At 37.2% G+C, this 25697-nt stretch overlaps 2 protein-coding genes across 10 annotated transcripts in view; both read right to left on the bottom strand.

Annotated features, from left to right (window-relative positions):
* Positions 1–164: 164 nt before the first annotated feature.
* On the bottom strand, positions 165–8935 carry LOC106080358 (vacuolar protein sorting-associated protein 16B). The gene is made up of 3 exons (XM_013241706.2): positions 8852–8935; positions 7314–8729; positions 165–689 (listed from the first exon to the last, which is right to left on the bottom strand). The coding sequence occupies exons 1-2, from the start codon at positions 8933–8935 to the stop codon at positions 7365–7367; spliced, it is 1449 nt and encodes a 482-aa protein (XP_013097160.2). The 3' UTR covers positions 165–689; positions 7314–7364.
* A 3701-nt stretch (positions 8936–12636) lies between these two features.
* LOC106080373 (bestrophin-4) overlaps positions 12637–25697 on the bottom strand; it is a 72521-nt gene continuing 59460 nt past the window's right edge. For 5 of the 9 annotated variants that reach the window (XM_013241733.2, XM_013241735.2, XM_013241736.2 and 2 more), the window contains one exon: positions 12637–13072. In XM_013241733.2, coding sequence (XP_013097187.1) covers positions 12687–13072 — 386 coding nt within the window. In that variant the 3' untranslated portion in view covers positions 12637–12686. Of the gene's footprint in view, positions 13073–17022; positions 17071–25697 lie in introns of all 9 variants that reach the window. The other 4 variants (XM_013241729.2, XM_013241731.2, XM_013241734.2 and 1 more) reach the window with 1 other exon arrangement.

The following is a 25697-nucleotide window of genomic DNA, read 5'->3' as shown; positions in this document are numbered from 1 at the left end:
AGACGATATGACGTTGAAGAAAAGAAGAGGGTTCTCCTTTTCATAGCCTTCTCATTTCCACTCATACCAGAAAGTCGTGTTCAGTATAAAAAATTAAAAAAAAACTGATTCAATTTTTTTTTTTTAGATATTTTACACGAATTTAAATTTTTTTATTATGTTGTTATTATTTATTAAAAAAATTCATAGAATCACAAACTTAAAAAAAAACATCAACAATATCAAAAATAATATAAGAATATTTGTTTTATTTACTAAACCACCTTATCCAGGCAACTCTTTACCATGGTTTGTTTAAGCAAGGTTTAAAAGTTAACAGCCAATTAGCAAAAACACATTTTAGCATTTTTTTTTAAATTAATTTTTAAGGCAATAGCAAAAAACCAAACAAAAAAATTCCTAAAAACGGAAACACTGTTAAATACAAAGTAAAAAGTTTTCAAAATTGTGCACTCTTGTTGTATTAAAATAAAAAAAAAAACACATAATGATATTATTAACTTGATTTGATATAAAAAAACAGAGAATATAATTTAAAAGATATTGAAAAGGTATTAGCCTAGAAAGTGTTGTTGGACTTTGTGTTGCATCCCTAGAGATTTGTGTATTTTTTTTTCAGAAAGTTGGGGAAAATTGCCTAATGCTGCGTGCTTGCCTATTTTGTAATTTGAATATAAGGAATGGCTTAACTAAAAACAAAAAAAAAAAAAAAATAATGAATGCTTTAAATGTTTTACACTACTCTGTTTATAAAAAATTAAAAAAAAAATTCTCAAAACACCAAAAAAGATGATAAAATAAATGATAAACAAATAAAAAAACACAAACTCAATAAATAAATTTATTATAAAATTAAACTTATATATTTATTGTACGTATTGTATTACATTTTAAGTTATTTGTCTTCGCATAATTACAAATAATACAATAAAAGAAAAACAAAATTCAATTTTATATAATCTTAACTAAACAATAATTGATGTTTTTCTAAAAAATACATAAATGGAAGGTTATTAGGATTTATAACTAATGAATTGTTTGCTTTCGCGGGCCTAATTCTTTCGGCATTCGTTTCTTTGAAATAACAAATCTGTTCGAGTGTTTTTCCATAAAAATTTGCCAGTACAAATTTGCAGGAGAGTAAGAAAAGCCTTTACTCTCTTTTGCTATTTATTTGGATTAAACATCTGTTTTTCATAAAACAACTGTTCGATGCTGCAAATTTATGCTGTGAGAAAGAAAAACCCTCCAGTAGAAATTTGCAACCTCTCTATTACGTAATACTCAAAATTTTGCTTGCTCTCTCCCTCTCTCATCTGCTGGCAAATAAAGTACCCGGACGACTTACAGTAACAATTTGTGCAAATTTGCACAAATTTTTGAGTAGACGAACATACTTAATATTCGATTGCTCTGTTGTCATCGAGAAGACTTTCTTTTGATTGTTTTTGCATTCATTTGCACACATAAGAACGCAATTTTTGGCTATTTATTATAAAGAATGATTTGTTAACTACTTTAGCCAAATTTACGCGAACAGCTGTTAACAGCCGACCGGGTTTGACAGTATAAATATGTCAGATTTTTGTTTGCATTCTCTTTTTTGTTATCTTCTTTCTCACATATTCTCTGCTCATGTACGCACACGTTTACACACACGCACACAAATTTCTTTGAATGTGTTGGCAGAAGTACGATCAGCTTCCCTGCAAACATTTTCTATTGTGCGAGTCACAAAATCTGCACTCAAGGAAGTTGATCATTTTTTACTCTAATTAGTGTCTCGGTAAGGGAGAAAATGTGCCACTTGGCGATATATGCCCATGAGTGACTTAATAGGGACTAAAAAAGTTTAAAATTCCATTATCAACGTCATTAATAAAAATAAATTTTTATTTGCCTAATGTTTTTTTTTACCTTTTTGAGTGAAGCTTATTTTTATTTCTTTTTCTAATTTATTTCTTTTCCAAATCTAGATTAATAATCGAAATCAAATTTTGACAATTAGAAAATAGAGAACCTGCAAATTTCTACTGGGATTTTTTTGCCAGCAGAAATTTGCAAATTTGAACAGATGTTTTGTAAGGTCAGCTGTCTTATGAAAAGCAGCCGTAACATGAAAATACAAAAGCTAACGCCAACATCAAAGGCATCAAAAAGGCAGAGGTAAGAATAAAAAATATAAATATTGTTTATACACTAGAATAGTGTTCAGATAGGCTGAGGACACTTGTAAGGTAATCGACTTCAGGCAGATCCAGATTCTCCAACATCATTGTAGAGATTCTGTCTGAAACCAGTGCTTTGCGCGACTTGGCGACACGGATGACATTCGTAGCTTCGTGCACGTATGTTTTTGTTGTTGTGGCAGTGTGTTGTGGCTGCCATGGGATTGCACGGTAATTTCTGATGGCTGTTCAGCGGCATGGAGTTCACGGATATACGAATGTTTCCCCTTCTATTATCCTTTTCATTCTCGGGTTAATAAATTGACGTTTATCTAAGAAAAATACTCAGTACCGCCAGCATGTTTTATTTAAAAAAAATTGTTTTCCAAGCAAGCAAACAAAAAACCAACCAAAACAAAAATTAGCTGTTTTTCTGCAAATTTTCACTGGAAGTCGTTCGTGTACTTTTGCTTGCAAATGTTTTAAAGAGAGTAAAATGGCTCTTACTCTCCAGCAAATTTTTACTGGCAAATTTTTGCTGGAACGCGAACAGCCCTATTGTTTCGCCATGGATAAATGTATGAAATCTGCCATAGTCATTTTTAATCGATGCTGGACTTCAGATTCTTTTTAGAAGCCATTATATTGCTGCCACTATTTCACCACTTCCAACTTGGTAGCTATTTAATACATTCTTTTGGAGCTTCCAATGGTCAAAAGATTTAAAAGTTGATATTGCTGTCGACTAGAAAACTTTTTTTGCGCGTAAAATCATTTGCCACATACATATATCGTATATCGTAAGAAAAATATTCCGTAATATTTATTTTTATACACTGCCGCCGGATAAATTTTCCCATTTGTTTTGATTCTAATTCGCTTCTTGATGCTGGCAACGCTGTTCAAAATGGTGACAAATTTCGATTTCGATGCTGTGATCCGTGAGCATGTCGACAAGGCGGATTCAAAAAGGTGGTCTCGCGCGAAATGCCGTTAACAGCCGGTCGGATTTAACGGTATTAACATGTCAGATTTTTTTTAATTCTCTTTGATGTTATCTTCTTTCTCGGCAGGTATGCCGTCCATCATCACGAACATGCCGGCTGATTCAAAATAACACATCTTGTTGGAAAGCCCTGTAGTTTTTTCGCAATTGTTACGTTTTCGATTAACAAACTAATCTTGATACCCTTTTTAAGATCTTCATATCGAAGATTTGCGGAAGATTATATAGTAATTGAATATGTTTGCAGGGTGGGCTTGGAAATAATGTACACATGTTTAGTGCCACTACTGCTTTTACACTAAGGTGGCAGCTCTTGTCCATAAAGGACCAAATCGGGTCAACCAGCTACTATGGGAATGATACAAAAATGATGTCTTTACAGAAAGTTTAAAAGAAATTTATCCTACAGAAAATTTCTCATATGTAAGCATTGTTCGCTTGAGATTTTTCTGGCAGGTAATAGATTTGATTGTGATGAAAAATTCGTACTCAAATCGTACCGATCCGATCCGATTTGGATCAAATTCGGCACGAGGGGTTCAATACAATTAACTGTAAAAGAAGGTAAAACAGCATATTGGTCTATATAGCAGTTTATATATAATAAAGTCCGATCTCTACCATATTCGGTAAGAATCCAATACAACCCACTATGCCAAAGTTCAGCGAAATCGGATAATAAATGCGCCTTCTATGGGCCCAAGATATCATATCGGGCGATCGTCCATTTGACAGTTATATCCAAATACAGTGACTCACATCAGTATTCGTTTTTCTAATTTCTTCAAATATATTACATTTTTTGCAAACCTATGAACATTTTTGTAAACATATTTTTATCGAGATGCATAAAGACGTATATAAAGAACTTAAATAGACCAAAAAAATTGAAAAAAATATAGTCATTGTATTATTTCTGAGGATTAATACAAGGCGGATTTAATAAGATGGTCTCACGCGAACAACTGTTAACAGCCGGCCAGGTTTGACGGTATTAGGATGTCAGATTTTTGTTTGCATTCTCTTTGTTATCTCCTTTCTCGCATATTCTCTGCTTATTTACGCACACAAATTTCTTCGCGTGTGTTGGTCGATCAGCTGACGGATTGCTCCATATGATTTGTGGTTGTTATACAAATGAGACCACCTTTAATTGTTTCGCCATGGGAATAATAGAAAAAAACTGAAAAATTTTGCTCACAAAAGTATTTGTCGCAAAAAAAGTATGTCTCACAAAAGTATTTGTATCACAATGTTAGGACAATATATCCATCACAGATAGAATTTTGTGTAGTAATCTTGGTACAGATGACCACTAATCGTCTAAGCATCGATTCTACAAATTTTCGACACATTTCTGGAGTGATTTAGTCCCATTATTACTGTTGCACTTGTTTAAGGGTTGACTTAGATCAAATCTGGATCTATCCAATCTGGGATTTCAAATATGACCAAAGATTTTCTATCGAGTTGTTGTCTGGACTTTGTGGTGGTGGTTTGACATAAGTTGTGTCGTAAAGAAGCAACATTTAGGCGTCCGATGCTGTATTGGTGGGGTCGTTATCTTCCTGAAACATAAATTCTTTATCTTGGAAACACAACTAATTCAGCGTAATCGGAAAATAAATCCATCTTTTATGGGTCTAAGACCTTAAATCAGAACACTAAGTTCAATTTTTACCATACTCGATACGAACGTAGGCCTAGCGAAATCAGATGATAATTTCGCCTTTTATGAGCCCAAAATCATACAGCTCCCATATAAACCGATCTCTCTATTGTCTTCTACGGCCCCAAGTTTTTGTCTATCATTGCAGAAATTTCATACGTAAAGCAAACATATGCCCTTAAATCAGAGTTTCGGCATGGAGTGGAGTAGCCTTCTTTTTGCCTGAGCGTGGAATTTTTCCAACTCGGAGCGGGAGTGGAGACGAACAAACAAATGAACATGGATTTTGATTCGGCCAAGCCAAACTTAGCACATTTTACTTGTTTCATTCAATTTCATTAAAATTAATTTTAGCTGACTTGGAGCACCTTAAAGTTTCTTTTAAAAACAAATATTTCTTTTTGCGATTCCATGCAGCATATTTGTCCAGCTACAGTTACAGCTTCAACTTTTAAAAATGTAGGCAAATGTGTGATGCTGTTGCCGAATCTTCAATTGGCCTGGCAGAACTTTGCATGTTTGAACTGGTTTATTATACACCTATTGTTGTTGTTGTAGCCACATGTGGAGGTGGCGATCCTTGTCAAGCTTCTGTAAGTGAGCAAGCTCGTTTCCGGGCCAAAGGACCGATCGCCGCTGGAACAGGTTGGCCAATTGGTTATCTATAGGCGCCAATAACTCCCTTGTCATATCGGGCATCATAGGCACACAGTATTTGTGCAAGAGGCAGTGCCGCCAGGCCTCTCAGTGAGACTCTCCGCTCGATACAGTGATTATCCACGACTGCCACTGCGGCTGCTCTGTTCCTCAAGTCGCTTGCTGGCAGCACTTGGAGTGCAGATAAAGAAACCTTGTAGACCACGTACAAAGCAATTGGCCGGTCTGTGGTAAGTTATGCAGCGCCAGTGTGGTCTCGTCAACTTTGTGACACGTTCCTCAGTTCTCATGTGGACCACCTCTATCAGGAGATAAAGATCCCATCAATGCGAAGACATAACTTCATGCTGTCTAAGCAATACTTTTTGGGCTGTTATCGCAAAGACCATCCAAATCATCATCTTTTGGATAGATATCCACCGCCCAGAAGCCTTTAGGTAGATCTACATGATCTAGAGCGTGAGGTCAGCGCTACAAAAGAGAACCTCTAGATCAAGCGGCATACCAAGCAGGCCTAGACAACATTCATGCAGACACGGTAGCAGATGCGGTAAATGGCTACCTCCCATTGCACCTGAAGAAATTGACCTCCTCGGGCAAACCAGAGTAGTTCTGACTCAACTACGTTCCGGCAGATGCAGCCGCCTCAACTCCTACAGAGCAAGGATTGATGCCGACGTGCAAGATGTATGTCCCGATTGTAACCAGGGACTGCACGATCCACTTCACCTGTTTAACTGCCCGGCCAGACCCACTCGACTCAGAACCAGATCCCTGTGCACGCACCCCATCTTAGTCGCAGAGTTCCTGGGTCTTGACACTCAACAGAATCAAGCAGACGAAAGAATGAAAACAATAAACTGCTACAACAACAACAACTTAACCTGTGTACTTCGTTGACCCATCGATCGGGTCTATGCGACGGAATGACCTTCCACCCCAGCAGAGATGTCGAGACATTGGAGTATTTTTTATGTCAATAGTTGTCTTTCAACAGGTGATTGGTTGCATGGTGTCAAGTGTTTAGAGCAGTGTTCATTATGTTACACCATTCGGATCTCAGTTGTTGTTGTTTGTAGCAACATTTGCATGTGGAAGTGGCGACCCTCGTCAAGCTCCTGCCGGCGAGCATGCAAAGATGGTGGCCATTGGTTATTTAAAGGCGCCAATAACTCGCCTTGTCATATCGAGGATCATAGGCACTCGCCAATAATGCAAGAGCCGGTACCGCCCGGCCTCTCACTAAGACTCTTCGCTCGATACCGCTGATTGTCCGCTTCGGCAGTTGCAGATACTCCGTATGGAGCTTTCCACTATCCGCAAACAGTGGACGGGCCCGTTAGCTTTAAGCTTCTCCGCGGTGCCAAGGTCGGTTTTAAATCTGTACCCTGAGCAAAAAAAAAAATCTTAAACGGCATTACTTCCATAATCCATTAGATACATTACAATACAATATATTTAAATATTTCATACATAATAGGTATAAATTCGAATGATAGTTTACAAGTCTTAAGGTTTTTTTTGTTCAACCTAATGCTAAGGAAATATCTATTTATTTATACTACCTTTCAAATGTTAGTTTCTACATAACTAAAGCTTTAAAAAGTGCGTTAGTAGTTTTTCGAGGAAAGCAATTTATAAAGAATTTCGAGAATGTCAACAATAGAAATTCGATGCTTCGAGCAAAATGTTCCCAGAAATCTACATCTTTTTTTAGGAAAATATAGAAACTCTTTACATCTATTCTACTACTCTTCTATGACTAATGAAGATATTTGAAAATTATTATTACACTCTACAATAGACGGCTTACATTTCAACTATAGGGCCTTTGCCTTTGTGCAGCAACCAATCCCTCTTCATTTTACAGCTTCAACTTAATGCTATCGGTGGTCCATCGCTTAGTCTGGCAGTTCTTTATGGCATTGTCACAATAGAATTGCTCCTCTGATCGGTCTGGCAAGTTATCTCGTATTTGCATTAACTGTGGCACATCTTTTAACGATGCCAAGGCATCAATGATGGCCTTTGTGCATTTAACACGTTTAGCCAATTCTAGTTTTTCACCAGCATTGCCCATGTTCGATAGAAACATATAGACAATAGATGCCGGAGCTTCCAGCTCGTATAATCTCTGCACCGCCACTTCTAAGGGTATATTTATGTGAAATTGTTTTTGTTTAATGGGATGCCAGGTGGGCACTTGCTCAAATATATGCTTGAGGTCTGCATAGGCTTGAGCCTGGGCTCTTTCATTCAAAGCTGTCCAATCAAATTGACTCTCTGAAATTTGTTGCTCAGCACTCAAGCGATAGGGTGATATTGTTTGGCCAACATCTGGATCTTTCCAATTGGTATTCTTGGCACAGCAAGCATACAAAACTTCAATGGGACTGGAATTGATATCTACCAAATTATTCAAATTGCTGCGTTCAGTGGTCACTAAATTGAAGAGTTTAATTGCGGCATGTAACATTTGCTGGTATATGCCACACACCCGATTATTGGCACAATGAGTCATCATGGCCATTAGTTTGGTCTTACGTTCGGCGGTGCTATCTATACGCAATACCATCTGATATTCCAAGAGCATAGCTTCATTATACTTGCCCAGGTCATTTAGTAAATGAATGGCTTCATCCACCCGCCTCTGTGTCAAATAGGCTATGTAATGCTGCAAAGCCTTGGGGCGTTTCTTCAAGAGCTCCACGAAATCTTTGCGATTCAGCGACTTTTCCAAAAACAAAACCACACTCAAAACAGCATCTCCACCGCCGCCTATGTCCAGCACAGCATCCAAAAGTTGTTGCTTATCTTGCAATGACTTGAATACCTCAAATCCCACAACTTTGCCGCACAACAACTTTCGGGCCACAGTCACCGGCGAGGGAGTGTGCAAAGTATTTTGTAACTGGCGTCTCAATAACTTTAGCTCTTCCTCTGGCTTCATGCCTTTGGGAATCATGTTGTCATTCATGGACTGCTCATCCAACAGCATATTGAGTTCTTCATCGGAAATTAAGGACTTTATCGACAAGTTGTAACTGGCGGCCGCACAGCTGTTATCAAAACTAGCCTCGGAAATGGTGTCATCATTAAGAATTCCTCCATCCGCATTAATTTCCAACGCGGCTAGAGCATTAAGATCAATGTCCTCTTCGTTATCGTCATCGAAGTTGAATGCACGGCCAGATCGATTCCAATATCCCTCGTCATCAGCCATTTCAATCTATGAAACTATTTTTTATTTTGTTCATGTGTTTTTTTTTTCAATATTGGTTTTGTTTTGCTTGTTTGGTGGGAGGAATGATATTGCTAGCATCTCACTTTGAATGGTTTTCCCCACCTTACATGGGTGCTCTCTAAACAATGATGTACTTTGATACTTTGTATGGCAGCATGTATAGGGTGTAGGAAATGTTTACTGGCAAGCATGGCGAAACAAAGGTGGTCTCATTTGTATAACAAACACAGATCATATGGTAGAATTCGCCATCTTGTCATCAAGCTGATCAACGTTTTGCAACACATACAAAGAAATTTGCTTGCGTGTGTATGCGTGAGTGTACATGAGCAGAGAATATGCGAGAAAGAAGATAACAACCATGGTACAATTAAAAGGTAAACGGAACTGCCTTGAACAGTTGTTAACAGCCGGCCAGGTTTGACGGTATTAAGATGACAGATTTTTGTTTCCATTTTCTTTCTCTTATACTCTCTGTTCATGAAGGCACATGTATACATACACGCGCACAAATTTCCTTGTTTGGGTTGGCAAAACGTCGATCAGCTTAATGACAACATGGCGGATTGCTCCATATGATTTGTGGTTGTTGTACAAATGAGACCACCTTTTTTAATTCCGCCTTGACCGGCAAGTTAAATAATTGAGCCATGGACTATGACATGACTCAATTATTATAAGGTTAACTCATTGGTACAACTTAAGCTGAGTATGCAACTATAGCGAAATTTTTGGTTGCAACCAGGATGCACTTTAAAGTGAGGTCATGCGAACAGCTGAGCACAATTTTTTTATTTTTGTTTTGATTTTGCAGTAAAGGCTTGATATCACAACTGTCATATTTTTCTAAAATCTTGAAAAGATGTTCTATTCGATTCGTTATTCCACACATAAGCAACAAGACAGTGTTATAATGATGAAAATACAAATATAAAACACATATATAGAAGATAAGTTGTAAAACAAAGTTTATTTCTAAAACCACTTTGACATTTCAATATACATATAGCACTTGCCACTCAAGGTAGTTTCGTTAGGGGTAGATATTTGTTGTTGTGCTAATGATACAACCTCTTAATTTTACCATGAAGTCAATCATAATAAGTCGATTACAGATGAGGGAATTGGGCCCCTGAACGACTGTTAACAGCTGTTGGCGTGGGACAACCTTTAGATAGTTCAGAGATGGAAAGCCATGTGGATACAGAAAGTGACAGCACATATGTAAATAACATATGGTGTAGTAGCACTATAACATTGGTTGATGCGGAGTCTATGGTCAATCTCTATTGGAATTTTATGAAGTTATATTCAGAAATTTACATATTATTCAATGTTAGACAATAGTAGGTCTGTTCGATTACTTTTCCAGTAAAAAGTTGCAGGAGAGTAAGCAAAGACTTTAGACAGGCTGAGGACAGTTGTAAAGTACTCGACTCGAGGCAAATCCAGACTCTTCAGGATCAGTGTAAAGATTCCGTCTGGGACCAGCGCCTTGTGCGACTTGGCGCCACGGATGGTATTCGTAGCTTCGTGCACGGTAAATTGCGATGGCTGTTCATCGGCACTGAGATCAGAAGTACGACGAATGACTCCCTCTCTAGCCTTATGACTCTCGGGTCAATAAATTTACGTTTATCTAAGGAAAATACCTTACAAGTATCGCCAACATTTTTTATTTTAAAAAAATTGTTTTCCTAGCAAGCAAATGAAGAACAAACCAAAACAAAAATCATCTGTTTTCTGCAAATTTTCACTGGAAGTCGTTCATGTACTTTTTCTTGCAAATTTTTAAAGAGAGGAAATGGCTCTTATTCTCCTGCTAATTTTTACGATTAAAGATGCGGAAATTTGGTCTTTGGAAGCCTGTTAACAGCTGTTCGGGTGAGTCAACCTTTAGATAATTCAGCCATTGAAAGTCATGTGGATACAAAAAGTGACAGCACATATGTAAATCACATGTAGTGTAATAGCACTATAACATTGGTTGATGCGGAGTTTGTGGTCAATCTCTATTTCAATTATAAAAATTTTTTTTAAGAAAATAATATATTATTCAATGTTAGACAACAGTATCTTTATTCGCGTGCTTTTCCAATAAAAATTTGCAGGAGAGTAAGCACAGACTTTTCTCTTTAATAGTCAAAGATTAGCAAATAAATTTTTATTAAACAGCTGCAAATATTTGCTGCCTAAAAATTTGAAAAAATGTGATTTTTTATGCTTAAAAAGAATAAAGTTGTTAGAAAGCTGGATAAATTATAAATTTGTGACAACAATTTAATTATGGGTTACTTTTATTCGACTGACAACAAAAACAGCTGATTTCTTAATATTTTTGTCAGAAGAAATAGAGCACGCTCTAAACGAAAAAAAAAAATACATGTGCTATTTTGATTTTCATATGCTATGCTATTCGTTTGTATCACATGGTATGTACAACTCAACATGTGCTAAATTTCACATGTCATAAGACAATTACATGCCGTGTAATAGAGCCTTAAGGTCGTTGGGGATTTTGATTGGCATATAAATCATATTCTCATTTTGAGTTTTGACCCACTAGAAGCCATAATTTACCAGGCGAACTATACCTATAACTTCTTATGACTGTCCAAAAAAGATCACAACACTTTATATTTTAAATGTTTTTTGAGTTTTTTTCATTTATCTTTTAGTTTTTGTGTAATTTATTTGAAATATCACTTACAGTACTTAAAATTAGTTAGTGTAAAAAATATCATAACATAATATTTGTGAGAAAAGTACCTAGCATATTTTCAGCGATTTATCACTTTTTCAACATGGCTCAACATTACATTTGAATACATATTAGCATGTATTACATCGAGAAAAAGAGATTAATACTAGACCATGCCAAAAAGACCATGTTGACTTTCACTTTTACTCTGTGAATTTAATATAAAAAATTAAATTTTTCTTTACTCTATTATTCAGCATTGTTAAAGTGAGCATATTAGAAAAAAGATTTGTTTTTTTGTCTTTCAAAAAGGCTTTAAGCTTAATTTAGTATGTAAATTAGAAAGAAAAACCATAACATTAATTGTCTTTTTGTTTTCAATGTCAAATTTGTTTTTATGATCTTGTGAAATCATCATTATGAATCATGAAATGATGATCTTCTCCTCTTACATTCATATCGTAAGAACGCTATCTAAACTACTCAAGTAACAAATCGACAAATGATTAAATGGAATAGCAATTTGCAGTTTGGCAAGAGTTAGTGTGACTGATTAATTTAAGGACTATCCGGTGCCAAAATCCGTGTCATAGAATGATATGGATTACTATTCGGTTGAACTTTGCACTGGATGTAGATTAAACAGGCTAATAACTCCCAAGAAGTATTATAAGGCTCAATCAACTTAATGCTGAGTTTACACGGCACATCTGATATATGGTCATTGTAATAGTATTGATGAAAACAAATGTGTATTCGTCACATGTACACATAACCATCAGTCATGGCTGAAAAATCAAAATCAGTTGATTTTGACGTCTATCGATAACAAATAAATGTGTAATCATTAATTGACAGGTATTGAAATAAATAAGGTTATGAAATGAGAAGAAAAGTATGAACAATTAAATAAAATCAAAGAAAAGTAAAAATCCATGTACCGTTTTAAGCAAAAGCTGTAATCAACATGTACACACGATGAGTACGATCATGATGTGCCATGTAAACTCTGCTTAATACTTCTTTTTCCAATATCCGATAACACAATTTTATCGAAATCGCCTTGCTTAGTTTAGATAGCATAAACCCGATTTGTACTAAACATATATGCAAATTCAACACAAACCCGTACATTGTTAAGTACGCCTGGACAAATACGTAACCTGATACGTAACGTAGATACATAAATAGGTAGCTTAATAATTATCACCGGCATCCAACCACTCTCAAATGAACGTGTGTCATTCGCGATTCTCTTCATCTTCATTGGTATTCGTCGTTGAGTTTTGAACTGGTTCAGTAATCGACATCAAATCGATGACAGAACTACTTGGAGGCATTGTCGACACTGGTGTGCCGGCATTACTGGCTGCTGTCGTTGCCTGGGTAGAGGGTGCAACTGGCGCTGCTGCTGCCGCTTGTGGTGGTGGTATTATGGCAGCAGCTACAACTGGTACAATTTCTGTACCTCCCGGAGCAGTACTTATAGTACGAGCTAATTTTTGCTTTTGCCTTTCGTGCCGTTCCTTTTCTCGTTCGGCTTTTAATTTTTCAAAGTCATCGGTTTCCTCATTAGCATCGGCTGCTGCAATCAGATCCGTAGTAGACCTCATCTCCATATCCTCAACTAGATTTATGGAAAATAAACAAAATATAAAATTTAGTATTGGCGTATAAAAGAGTAGATCGGAGAACCAAAATGATTAGTGTAATGGATAGGTTATAGTCTAACAATTACAAGTACAATATATAGGGTATTAATGGTAACTATATTTTGAAAAAAAAAAAAAAAAAAAAAATAAATAAAAATCAAAAATGAAACGTCAACATACATCACAGAGAGGAGAAAAAGTGAAGAAAAATATTTTATACATTGTGCATTAATTTTTTTAGATTTCCATCATATCACGCCATTTTGTTTAGGGTTAAGGATAGTATGCACCTCAAACGAAATTTTCGTTGCCATAAAAAATGCAAAAAGCGAAATTTTCGGTTTGCTTTGTGGTACAGCGTTTCATTGCAAGAAAACTTTTATTTTGATCTTTGCACAAAGAAATGGAATTATTTCTACCAAATAACGCTTAATTTCGATAAATCCTGATTTTTTCTGCAAAAAAGTGTGGCAAATTGGCCAAACGAATGCATAGTTGTTTGCCACTATATGTTTGGTACCGAAAATTTCGCATGAGGTACATACTACGCCTTAATTAAAAAAGCCTTAAACTAGACGAACTGAGCAATGAGAAAATCCCAATGGATACTTCACACATCGAAAGTAGTAATGCGAACGCCAGATACTGGTAAGAAGTCTATGTTTTATATTAAGAGCCATAGGCGATCATGGTAATCTTAAATAACTTTCCCAAAGGGAATGGATAGTTTAGTAACATTCCTTAAGTGAACGGAAAGTTTTAGAACTTTCCCTAAGGGAAAGAACTTTTCAAAGGGAAAGGGTAATTTTAGAATCCTTTCCTAATGTAAAGGGAAACTTCAGAACCGTTGGGAAAGAGCTATTTCACAACACTTTTCTAGGAAAAAAAGAAGTTTTATTAAAAGGAAAAAGGTATTCTTAATAAGAGAAAGGAAACTTTTGTTATAAGGGTATGGGTTGTTTTATAATAAGGGACGGGTCAGATTTAATACAAAGAAAGATTTAATACAATAGAAGAGAGATAGAGAGACAGTGCAGTTTAAGTTCCCTTAAGAAAGGGTAGTTTAAGTACCCTTTTCTAAGGGAAAGAATGGTTTAGGTACCCCTCCCTACGAGAATGGGTAGTTTAAGTACCCTTCCCTAAGGAAATGGGTAGTTTAAGTACCCTTCCCTAAGGGAATGGGAGTTTAAGTACCCATCCCTAAGGGAATGGGTAGTTTAAGTACCCTTCCCTAAGGGAAGTGGTAGTTTAAGTACCCTTCTCTTAAAAAAACTTTAATCAGTTTCATAAGGGAAAGGGTAGTTCAAGTACCCTTTCCTAAGGGAAAGAATAGTTTAGGTACCCTTCCCTACGAGAATGGGTGGTTTAAGTACCCTTCCCTAAGGGAATGTGTAGTTTAAGTACCCTTTCCTAAGGGAATGGGTAGTTTAAGTACCATTCCATAAGGGAATGGGTTGTTTAAGTACCCTTCCCTAAGGGAATAGGTAGTTTAAGTACTCTTCCCTAAGGGAATGGGTAGTTTAAGTACCCTTCCCTAAGGGAATGGGTAGTTTAAGTACCCTTCCCTAAGAGTAGTCTAAGCATCCTTCCCAAAGGGAAAGGGTAGTTAAAGTAATCTTTCCTAAGAAAATGGGTTTAGGTACCCTTCCTAATGAAAGGGTAGTTAAAACATCCTTGCCTAAGGGAAAGGGTAGTTGAAGTGTCCTTCTCTAAGGAAAAGGGTAGTTAAAGTACCCTTCCTTAAGATAAGTGTAGTTTAATCACCCTTCCCCAAGGGAAAGGGTAGTTTAAGTACACTTTCCTAAGGTAAAGGGTAGTAGAAGTACCCTTTCTAAGAAAATGCGTAGTTTAAGTACCCTTTTCTAAGGGAATGGGTAGTTTAAGTACCCTTCCTCAACGGAATGGGTAGTTTAAGTACCGCTCCCTAAGGGAATGGGAAGTTTAAATACCCTTCCAAATGAAATGGGTAGTTTAAGTACCCTTCCAAATGAAATGGGTAGTTTAAGTACCCTTCCTTAAGAGAATGGGTAGTTTAAGTACCCTTCCTTAAGGGAATGGGTAGTTTATGTGCCCTTCCCTAAGGGAATGGGTAGTTTAAGTACCCTTCCTTAAGGGAATGGGTAGTTTAAGTACCCTTTTCTAAGAAAATGGGTAGTTTAATTACCCTTTCCTAAGGGAAAGGGTAGTCGAAGTTCCCTTTCCTAAGAAAATGGGTAGTTTAAGTACCCTTCCTCAACGGAATGGGTAGTTTAAGTACCGCTCCCTAAGGGAATGGGAAATTTAAGTACCCTTCCAAATGAAATGGGTAGTTTAAGTACCCTTCCTTAAGAGAATGGGTAGTTTAAGTACCCTTCCTTAAGGGAATGGGTAGTTTATGTGCCCTTCCCTAAAGAAATGGGTAGTTTACGTACACTTCCCTCAGGGAAAGAATAGTTTAGGTACCCTTCCTAAGGGAAAGGGTAGTCGAAGTACCCTTTTCTAAGAAAATGGGTAGTTTAATTACCCTTTCCTAAGGGAAAGGGTAGTCGAAGTTCCCTTTCCTAAGAAAATGGGTAGTTTAAGTACCCTTCCCTAAAGGAATGGGCAGTTTAAGTGCCCTTCCCCAAGGGAATGGGCAGTTTAAGTGAACGTGTATTTCGAGAACCCTTCTCTAGGGAATGGGTATTTTGAGTACCCTTCTCCAGGGTAATATCAGTAACTTTCCCTCAGGGAAAGAGTAGTTTGAGTAACTTTTACTTGATGAAGGGGTAGTTTGGGTAGCCTATTTTGGATGGAGTACCTTTTCCTAAAATATAGCGTTACGCGAGGGAAAGGTTAGTTAAGGGAAAGGATAGTTTGTGTAGCTAGGGAAAGGTGTAGTTGTGTACCCTTTCTTAAGGGAAAGTTTAGGTTTTGTTATCTTTCTTATAGGATAAGTTTGGTAATAGTTAGTTTTCCTAATGAGAAAAGCTAGTACTCTTTCTGAAAGGAAATTATGGTTCTAAAACCCTTTGCCTTGAATACTGCATTGGCAAAGCAACATGCATGCAAGGAAAATTGGTGTCACCTTAGCAATATAACAGTATGACAAAAATGCAATTAGCTTAATTATTTAGCAGCTGTGTTAATGGCTAAGCAAGCTTATTTTTGCGTCACAAAATGGTTTTTGGTCCCATGTAAAATGTAAAGCCTTGATTCCATTCAAAATTCCGCCTGCGACCCTATAAAATATTGATTGTTTTGATATTCCATGTTGATCTTGTCCTGTCCGTCTGTCTAAATCACGATAGTGTTGAAAGGAATAAATTTAGGCATATGAAAATTTTAACATATGCTTCTTATTGATGTAGGTCATTGGACATTGCAAATATGCCACATCGGTTCAATTTGGATATAGCTCCCATATAAAGCTTTTTTCTGATGTGTTTTTATGAATCACAAAAATCCCAAACCTTTATTCGATTTGGCTAACATTTTGCAGTTGTACGAGTAGAGCGGCGTATTAACCTAAAGTAGGGAGTTACTGAAAAAATCAGATAAGCAACACACTATGATAAGGAAGAGGATAGGATTTTTGGGTAGCGGAAATTAGTATTCGTTTTAAAATCCAAAATCCAAAGTTCAAATGAAAATACTGAATATTTTTTACATGCAAAAAAGGTAAAATATTTTTCTGTTCCGATTTTCACCATTTTTAAAATCATTATTAAATCGTAAGAATTTGCAACATGTGTAATTTGTGTATGCAAGCTGCGAAATTTAAGCAATTTCATGTTACAAAACTACGATAAAAAGTAAAATACGCAACAGTTTTAAATTAATAATTATTACTATTATTGAAATACTACTACAGCTACGAATAACTTAGCGAAGAAATAACACATGGTTGTAGCCGTAAAACAAATGTCCATGATATATGTAGAGGGGAAGCATTAAATTTAGCTACCTGTTAGAAATGTTGTTTTCCTATTTGAGAAAACAAGAGATTTCGTACCTGAGTAAAAGATGAAAAGATAGAAAAACACGATGAATACAATTTTGAACAAAAAATCATCAAAACACGACAGATACGTAGCGTAGACAAGCAGTTTAAAATCATATAGTTGGCAACTCTCTATTAAGGGTTGTTTACACTTGTAGATAAGTCTGTATGATATCATACAATTATGCTAGGCAGAAATATTCACCGATATATAGGGGCATGTATTACAAGACCCATGTGTAAATAACAGATTTATCTTTAAGTCCCACTAAGAAGGTTTTAATTACAACGTCTTTTACTTGGTTTACTATTGAACTACATATTTAAACGGAATGTGTTCTATTCAGAAAATGTTCCTTATAGATGTTAGAAGATTTTATTTCAGTTATTTGTTTCCGAAGAGTTGAACTTTTTGATATGTTGACTGCGAAAATAAAAATATAAAAAAAATATATAATATAATAAAATTAAAAACCCAATGCTTTAAAGCCTTGACAGTTGCATGGCATTTTTGTTGTTATTGACTATGAATGCTGTCATTTATATAATCAAAAAGGTACAGCATGACGTAGAGAAGGTAATTTTTTAATCCACCATGCCGTTAGTCTTTATTCGGAAGTGGGCCTGTGCGAAATGCTATGAAGTGATGAGATTATGGAACGAAAGTAAAGGTGGAGTTAAGGCCTGGTTATGCTCTCGTAAACATACCGTAAATGTAGGAAAACGTGTCAGTAGTTTTGTTTTGCTTTATGAAAACACATGCAAACGATTACCGAACGTCTGTCGACCGTAACCGCAAATAGAATTCAGTAAATACAAAATTGTACGTTCCTTTTTCGTGCCAGTTAATAAAATTTTAAGTTTGAAGAAATTTCAGGACCAAAAAGTAAATGAAAAAATGAGACATAGGTAATTACAAGAAGATAGTTGAGGGTAAGCGCCAATACCCACTAAGCGCCAGAGACCGCTAATCCATGTTAGCACTATCGAATCTATCCAGGGATTCCACAAACTCCGCTATGCACTTCGACCTCACTGTACTAGAGCCCACGGCCTTGAAGGCCGCCATATACACATACTGATTTCGACCCGGCACGGGATGATTATAAACACCACATCAGTTGAAACTCTGAACTCCAATTTATTGGCATTACGAGTAGCTCAGCTCACGGGTTTCGATTAGTGAAAGGCTTCGTGTACGTATCGAAGGGAGAGTCTCCGTGAGAGGCCGTGTGAAAGGCTTCGTATACGGAGTAGCTGCAATTGCAGTCGCGGAGAATCAGCGGTATCGTGAGTGGCCGGGTGAAAAGCTGATTAGTGAAAGGCTTCGTATGCGGAGTAGCTCCAATTGAGGTATCCAAGGGAGATTCTCCGTGAGAGGCCGGGTGAAAGGCTGATTAGTGAAAGAGGCAGCTACAATTGCAGTCGCGGAGAATCAGCGGTATCGAAGGGATAGTCTCCATTAGAGGCCGGGCGGCAACGGCTCTTGCTTCAATACTGATTGCCTGTAATATTCGATGTGATAAGGCGATCTATGGGCGTCTTTTTGAATAACTAATGGTCATAACTTCCTTGGTAGAATTTCTTTTGCGTCTATCATTATGTCACATGACTCTCCCTGACTGGAACGAACTTGAAGAGAATCGCTACCTTCACATACAAATCTGGCTACAACACCAGCAACAACAACTGATTTCGAAAACTGTAAATCCCTTCCCATAATTGCTTTTGCGTCACATAGCCCCAATCCAGATTCTGTCTCCTAAAAACCTCCTCAGTCTGCCCACGGCATCCATAGTGTCCGGAAGGGTAACTTAGCCGTATTCTGTCTCCCCGTGCGGCTCAGGGCGGTGACTGTCGCCCTATCTCCTCGTTGTTAAATGTCCTCTCAATATTCTAGAAGGCCGCCATCACGTACTCCTTCAGATGGAGAGACGGCTCAACTTCTCGCATCACTGGAGGCCGTCTTCTCCGACTTGCCCTTGAGTGCCTGAAGTACTTCGACGTCAGACCCCATCTCACCTTCATGTCTTTTTTTGTTTAAAAAAAATAGTTTTGTTTGAAATGTCAAATGCTACGTTTTGTATTAAGCGTAATTGTATCACTTTACATTTACGATACATTTGTTCAACATTTGCACGACATATACGAGAGCATAACCAGGCCTTTACATACCTTGCGCAGCACTTATGCGTGCATGTCAGAATAAACTGAAATAGATTGGTTTGTATTGTGTGAGTTACACGGCAAATGCACGCACGCATCTGACGGAATAAGTTAACCAACTCTCAACTTTTAACGCGTTTCAGAGCGCAAAACATTTGATTTGAATATGTTAACTGTTCAAAAATAGTTTTGCAGACCGTAAATTAGAATAAAAACATATTAAATCACATCATTGCCAATTTCCAATGGAAATTCGTGAGCGACAAACAGTTTAGAAATTCGTGCGCGGCAAAAGGCACATGGTATGTAACTCAACCAAAAGAAAGCATTGTGTGGGCGCAAGTACGCATGTGCGCTGCGCGTTGGTATGTAACTCCAGCTTAAGGAGCTATTACACCGCATGGAGATGTCTTATGACATGCCACTTTTTGTATTCACATGAAATTGAAAATGTTTGTCAAAATTGTCAATTTACATAATTTTTCCTATCACACCTGTATGTTATTTTCGTATGACATAACCTAAAATTTGAGCAAAAGCTGATTTCTTTTATGCGTAAAAATTATTAATTAATTTGGGGTTGCTTTCATTCGACTAACAACAGCTGATTTCATAGAGCACGATCTAATGGAAAAAAATAGATGTGCTATTTTGAAAAGGGATTTTTATATGTTAGTTTCGTTTGTATCACACGACATGTACAATTCAACATGTGCCAAATTTGAAATAAAATGCCGTGTAATAGAGGCTTTAATAACAGATCAATAGGTATTGAGCATGGCGAAACACTTTTAAGGTGGTCTCACGCGAACAGCTTTGACGGTATTAAGATGACAGATTTTTGTTTGCATTCTCTTTGTTGTTATCTTCTTTCTTGCATATTCTCTGCTCATGTATGCACACGTATACACACACGCACACAAATTTCTTTGTGTGTGTTGGCAAAACGTTGATCAGCTTGATGGCAAGATGGTGGATTGCACCATATGATTCGTGGTTGTTGTACAAATTAGACCACCTTTAATTGTTTCGCCATGGGTATTAAGGGAGAAACTGAGATAACGAGAGCAATGCCATGGCTCAATAAGTAAGGTTGTTTCACTTGTACATCAAGGTGATTGAGAAAAATGGAGCTGTTGTCAACACATATAAAGATAAATGTGTTCGCGTACAGGTAATATGCGAGGAAGAAGATTACAAACAAAAAAAATATTGAACAAAGATCTGATATCTAAAGATGCCATCACACTATATGTTCTTGTCTTATGACATGTCAACTTTTGCTATTGTAAAAGTTCCACACATAGTTTATGTAGTGTAGTGTAATAGGAATGAAACTAACACATGAAGATGTTCACAGTTTTAGGTTATGTCCAGGATTCACTAATAGAAGGTTAGGTCACTTACGAAAACATAAAGTGAATAGGCCCCATGGCCCCATCATTAAGGATGTTAAATCTGCCGAATGAAAATGTCATCAAATTGGAGAAAACGCAAATAAAGAATATATGTAAAAACTGAATAAGTTGACTTTCTCAATGCCAAGTACTGCCAAAAATTAAAAAAAATGTATGTCGGTTGATCGCTTGGCTTATGTCATACAAAAATAACATTCTATTGTGATAGAAAAAATGATATCTAATTTGGCAATTTTGATACACAAAATGAAATACCAATAATACATAAAATGTTACATGTCATAAGACAAAAACATGTAGTCTGATAACACCTTAAATACCGATAAATCTGGCCGGTTGATACCAGCTGTTCGTGTGAGACAATCTTATTACCAGAATTCACAAAATAAAGTTGCAGAAAGCAATAAGCCTCTTTTTACCACTGAGAACATCAAATTATTCTTTGTTTAAATGTGAGCGATTTTCGTTCGTTTTACGTAAAATCAGCTGATTTCATAAAGGAAAAACAGAAGTTTGAGTGAGTTGAGTCACGGAATAAATATGATCGCCACACAGCTTCAAACTTTTAGCACCGATATGTGTGGCGTTCAACGTTATCATGAAATCATGAGGTTGCGGATGGTGGAATGCACCATACGGATTAGGTGCAAAAGCAGTCGCTGACAATTAGCGGTATCGAGTGAAGAAAGCGATCTGGATGGTTCAACGGTAGCAACTAGAAGGCATCTTCCTTCTTCTTCTGATGGCAGACTGCAACTTAAACCTAACCTTACCTTTATGAGCCATGGTTGAATTATTTTATTTTCATTTGTATAACAACATAAAAATCATTTGGTGAAATCACCAACACAAACAAAGAAATTTGTGTGCGTGTGCAGAAAGTGTGCTTACGGGAGCAGAGATTATGCGAGAAAAGAAATAACAACAAAGAGAATGCAAACAACAATCTGACATCTTAATACCGTCAAATCTGAGCGGCTGTTAACAGCAGTTCGTTTCTTTTTATACCCTCCACCATAAGATGGGGGGTATACTAATTTCGTCATTCTGTTTGTAACTACTCGAAATATTCGTCTGAGACCCCATAAAGTATATATATTCTTGATCGTCGTGAAATTTTATGTCGATCTAGCCATGTCCGTCCGTCTGTCTGTCCGTCCGTCCGTCCGTCCGTCCGTCCGTCTGTCTGTCGAAAGCACGCTAACTTCCGAAGGAGTAAAGCTAGCCGCTTGAAATTTTGCACAAATACTTCTTATTAGTGTAGGTCGGTTGGTATTGTAAATGGGCCATATCGGTCCATGTTTTGATATAGCTGCCATATAAACCGATCTTGGGTCTTGACTTCTTGAACCTCTAGAGTGCGCAATTCTTATCCGATTGGCACGAAATTTTGCACGACGTGTTATGACATCCAACAACTGTGCCAAGTATGGTTCAAATCGGTTCATAATCTGATATAGCTGCCATATAAACCGATCTTGGGTCTTGACTTCTTGAGCCTCTAGAGTGCGCAATTCTTATCCGATTTGAATGAATTTTGGCACGACGTGTTTTGTTATGATGTCGAACAATTGTGCCAAGTATGGTTCAAATCGGTCCATAATCTGATATAGCTGCCATATAAACCGATCTTGGGTCTTGACTTCTTGAGCCTCTAGAGTGCCCAATTCTTATCCGATTTGAATGAATTTTGGCACGACGTGTTCTGTTATGATATCCAACAACTGTGCTAAATATGGTTCAAATCGGTTCATAATCTGATATAGCTGCCATATAAACCGATCTTGGGTCTTGAATTCTTGAGTTTCTAGAGGGCGCAATTCTTATCCGATTTGAATAACATTTTGCACGTAGTGTTTTGTTATGATATTCAACAACTGTGCTAAGTATGGTTCAAATCGGTATATGTTTTGATATAGCTGCGATATAAACCGATCTTGGGTCTTGACTTCTTGAGCCTCTAGAGTGCCCAATTCTTATCCGATTTGAATGAATTTTGGCACGACGTGTTCTGTTATGATATCCAACAACTGTGCTAAATATGGTTCAAATCGGTTCATAATCTGATATAGCTGCCATATAAACCGATATTGGGTCTTGAATTCTTGAGCCTCTAAAGTGCGCAATTCTTATCCGATTGGCATGAAATTTTGCACGACGTGTTTTGTTATGATGTCCAACAATTGTGCCAAGTATGGTTCAAATCGGTCTATAATCTGATATAGCTGCCATATAAACCGATCTTGGGTCTTGACTTCTTGAGCCTCTAGAGTGCCCAATTCTTATCCGATTTGAATGAATTTTGGCACGACGTGTTCTGTTATGATATCCAACAACTGTGCTAAATATGGTTCAAATCGGTCCATAATCTGATATAGCTGCCATATAAACCGATCTTGGGTCTTGACTTCTTAAGCCTCTAGAGTGCGCAATTCTTATCAGATTATAATGAAATTTTGCACGACGTGTTTTGTTATGATATTCAACAACTGTGCCAAGTATGGTCCTAATCGGCTCATAACCTGATATAGCTGCCATATAAACTGATCTTGGGTCTTGACTTCTTAAGCCTCTAAAGTGCGCAATTCTTATCAGATTGGAATGAAATTTTGCACGACATGTTTTTTTTATGATATCCAACAAGTGTGCCAAAAATGGTTCAAATCGGCTCATAAACTGATATAGCTGTCATATAAACAGATCTGGGGACTTGACTTCTTTAGCTTCTAGAGGGCGCAATTCCTACCTGATTTGGCTGAAATTTTGCATGACGTTTTTTATTTTTTATTTTTTCTTTCAACCACTGTGTCAGATAAGGTTTAAATCGGTTCATAACCTGATATAGCTGCCATATAAACCGATCTGGGATCTTGACTTCTTGAGCCTCTAGAAGTCGCAATTATTATCCGATTTGCCTGAAATTTTGTACGATGGATCCTCTCTTGACCATCAACATACGTGTTTATTATGGTCTAAATCTGTTTATAGCCCGATACAGCTCCCATATAAATCGATCTCTCTATTTTACTTCTTGAGCCCCCAAAGGGCGCAATTCTTACTCGAATTGGCTGACATTCTACACAGGTCTCCAACATATAATTTAATTGTGGTCTAAACCGGATCATATCTTTATATCGCTCTAATAGCAGAGCAAATCTTTTCTTATATCACTTTTTGCCTAAGAAGAGATGTCGGGAAAAGAACTCGACAACTGCGCTCAATGGTGGAGGGTATATAAGATTCGGCCCGGCCGAACTTAGCACGCTTTTACTTGTTAAAATTCGCCTTGTTATTGAGCTTGCTGCGAGTGACTGAGCAAGAAGATGAACCATTCGTGGCATCTATGAACTCCGAGTCGAAGAAATCACCGCGTTTTCATTACGTTATTTTGATGCTCAGGCAGTTGGATTCACCTAAAGTCGAAAGTCTGGGATAGTTTAGTTTAATTGGCTATGACAGAACATTTGTTTCACTAGCCAAACGTAGAATAGCGTTCCAAGCGCCTCGATCTTCTGCGCTCATTTTAAAATCTCTGACACCAAGTTTCGAGGTGTCTCCCACCTCTTAATCTTTCCATCTTGCTTTTAGTCTTCCCGGTTTGCCGTGCCGGTACCACCGTGTTTGCCTTCAAAAGACTTCTTTGCTCGAGCTTCTTCATCCATTCTGACAACATGACCTAGTCAACGCAGCCGTTGTATTTTGATGAGTGTAACCATGCTTTCGTCGTCGTACAGCTCATACAGCTCGTGGTTCATATTTATATATTCTCCATTCACGCAAACTGGCCATATATTTTACGAAGAATCTTTCTCTCAAATACTTCAAGCACTGCCTCATCTGCTGTCACATGTACCCATGCCTCAGAACCATATTACAACATCGGTAGTTTCAGTGTCTTGTGTAGTCCAAAGTAGCATCTGTTTGTCAGTATTATTCTTCGCTTTATCTCAAAACTGGTGTCATTCGTTTCGGTTACGGCAGTGCCGAGGTAGATAAAGTTACTGACTTTCTCAAAGTTGTGGTTCCCAACTTTCTCCATTTTCTTCTATAGAGCTTTACTTACCAGCACGGAGTTCGTGGATTCGATTTCCGCCAAAAACTTTGGACCGTCGCAATGAACAAATATCGTTTAAAAGAGTCTGATTTCTTGCTGCTGAATTTTTTTCAGTAGCCAAGGCATTTAAGGCGCCTCTCTTCCCAAGCCTTGTAGGACATATTACAATTTTGGACTATCAACAACCAGGTTTTTGGTGTGGCTGGAGGAATATGTTTGTGATATCCTCAAAAAGTTGATCTTTTCGATGGACCCAGAGCCACGAGTCCTCCTATGCAGAGTTGGATAGTTCCGGATGGAACTAGTTCTATGGAGCTATTCAGTAACTGCCACTAAGTAAACTGGATCTGTTATCTTTACTCTTTCAATTCCACAGTTCCTTATTTTCACTCACAATTTTGTTTTTGTTTTGAACTCATTTCATTTCTTTCGCTCTTTTTGTCACTAATTTTGAAGTTGCCAGATCTTAAATGAAGATGTCAGAGGTAATCCAACCTAAATAAAAACCTTCCACTAACTTTTCAATGTGTTTATAAAAAAAGAACTAGTTCATTTTTAGGATCGGACCTAAAACAACCGATCAGCTAGGACCACCCAACTCTAGTCCTATGGCACGTTTTGAACCGGTTCGGAACTCGGCCAATATATTCGTGATGGCGTGCCATGTAGTTGAGGAGTATCGGGCCAAGATCCCCAACTTGTTTCTGGACGCTCTTATAGTTTTCCTTGTCCAAAAAATGGACAGAGTGATCCCGTTACTGAAGGATCGGGGAAGGATTTGTCGGTTCGAAAAACCGATTTGTTCCAAGTGAAACTCTTCACTTAAGGTTCGCAGACTCAATTATTTATAATTTGTGAGGCCATTCCATAAAAGTTGTTATACCGAAAATACCTTTAATCTTTTTTCTAATAAATTTTTAAAAAAATCTAAAATTCTAGGCATACGGACTAGAAACTGCTATAAATCAGTCTAAACTATGTTTATAAGTAGGCATACACAA

Source organism: Stomoxys calcitrans, chromosome 2 (assembly GCF_963082655.1).
Source record: "Stomoxys calcitrans chromosome 2, idStoCalc2.1, whole genome shotgun sequence".
Taxonomy (NCBI): Eukaryota; Metazoa; Arthropoda; class Insecta; order Diptera; family Muscidae; genus Stomoxys; species Stomoxys calcitrans.
Note: the sequence above shows the minus strand (reverse complement) of the source record. Positions and strands in the feature narration are given on the sequence as shown.

Bases quoted from the DNA above. Each gene is read 5' to 3' on its own strand.
- LOC106080358 (XM_013241706.2), bottom strand. From the start codon at position 8,935: ATGCTTGCCAGTAAACATTTCCTACACCCTATACATGCTGCCATACAA. The intron at 8,730-8,851 runs GTAAGGTGGGGA...ATAGTTTCATAG, and splicing joins ATTGTTTAGAGAGCACCCAT to ATTGAAATGGCTGATGACGA.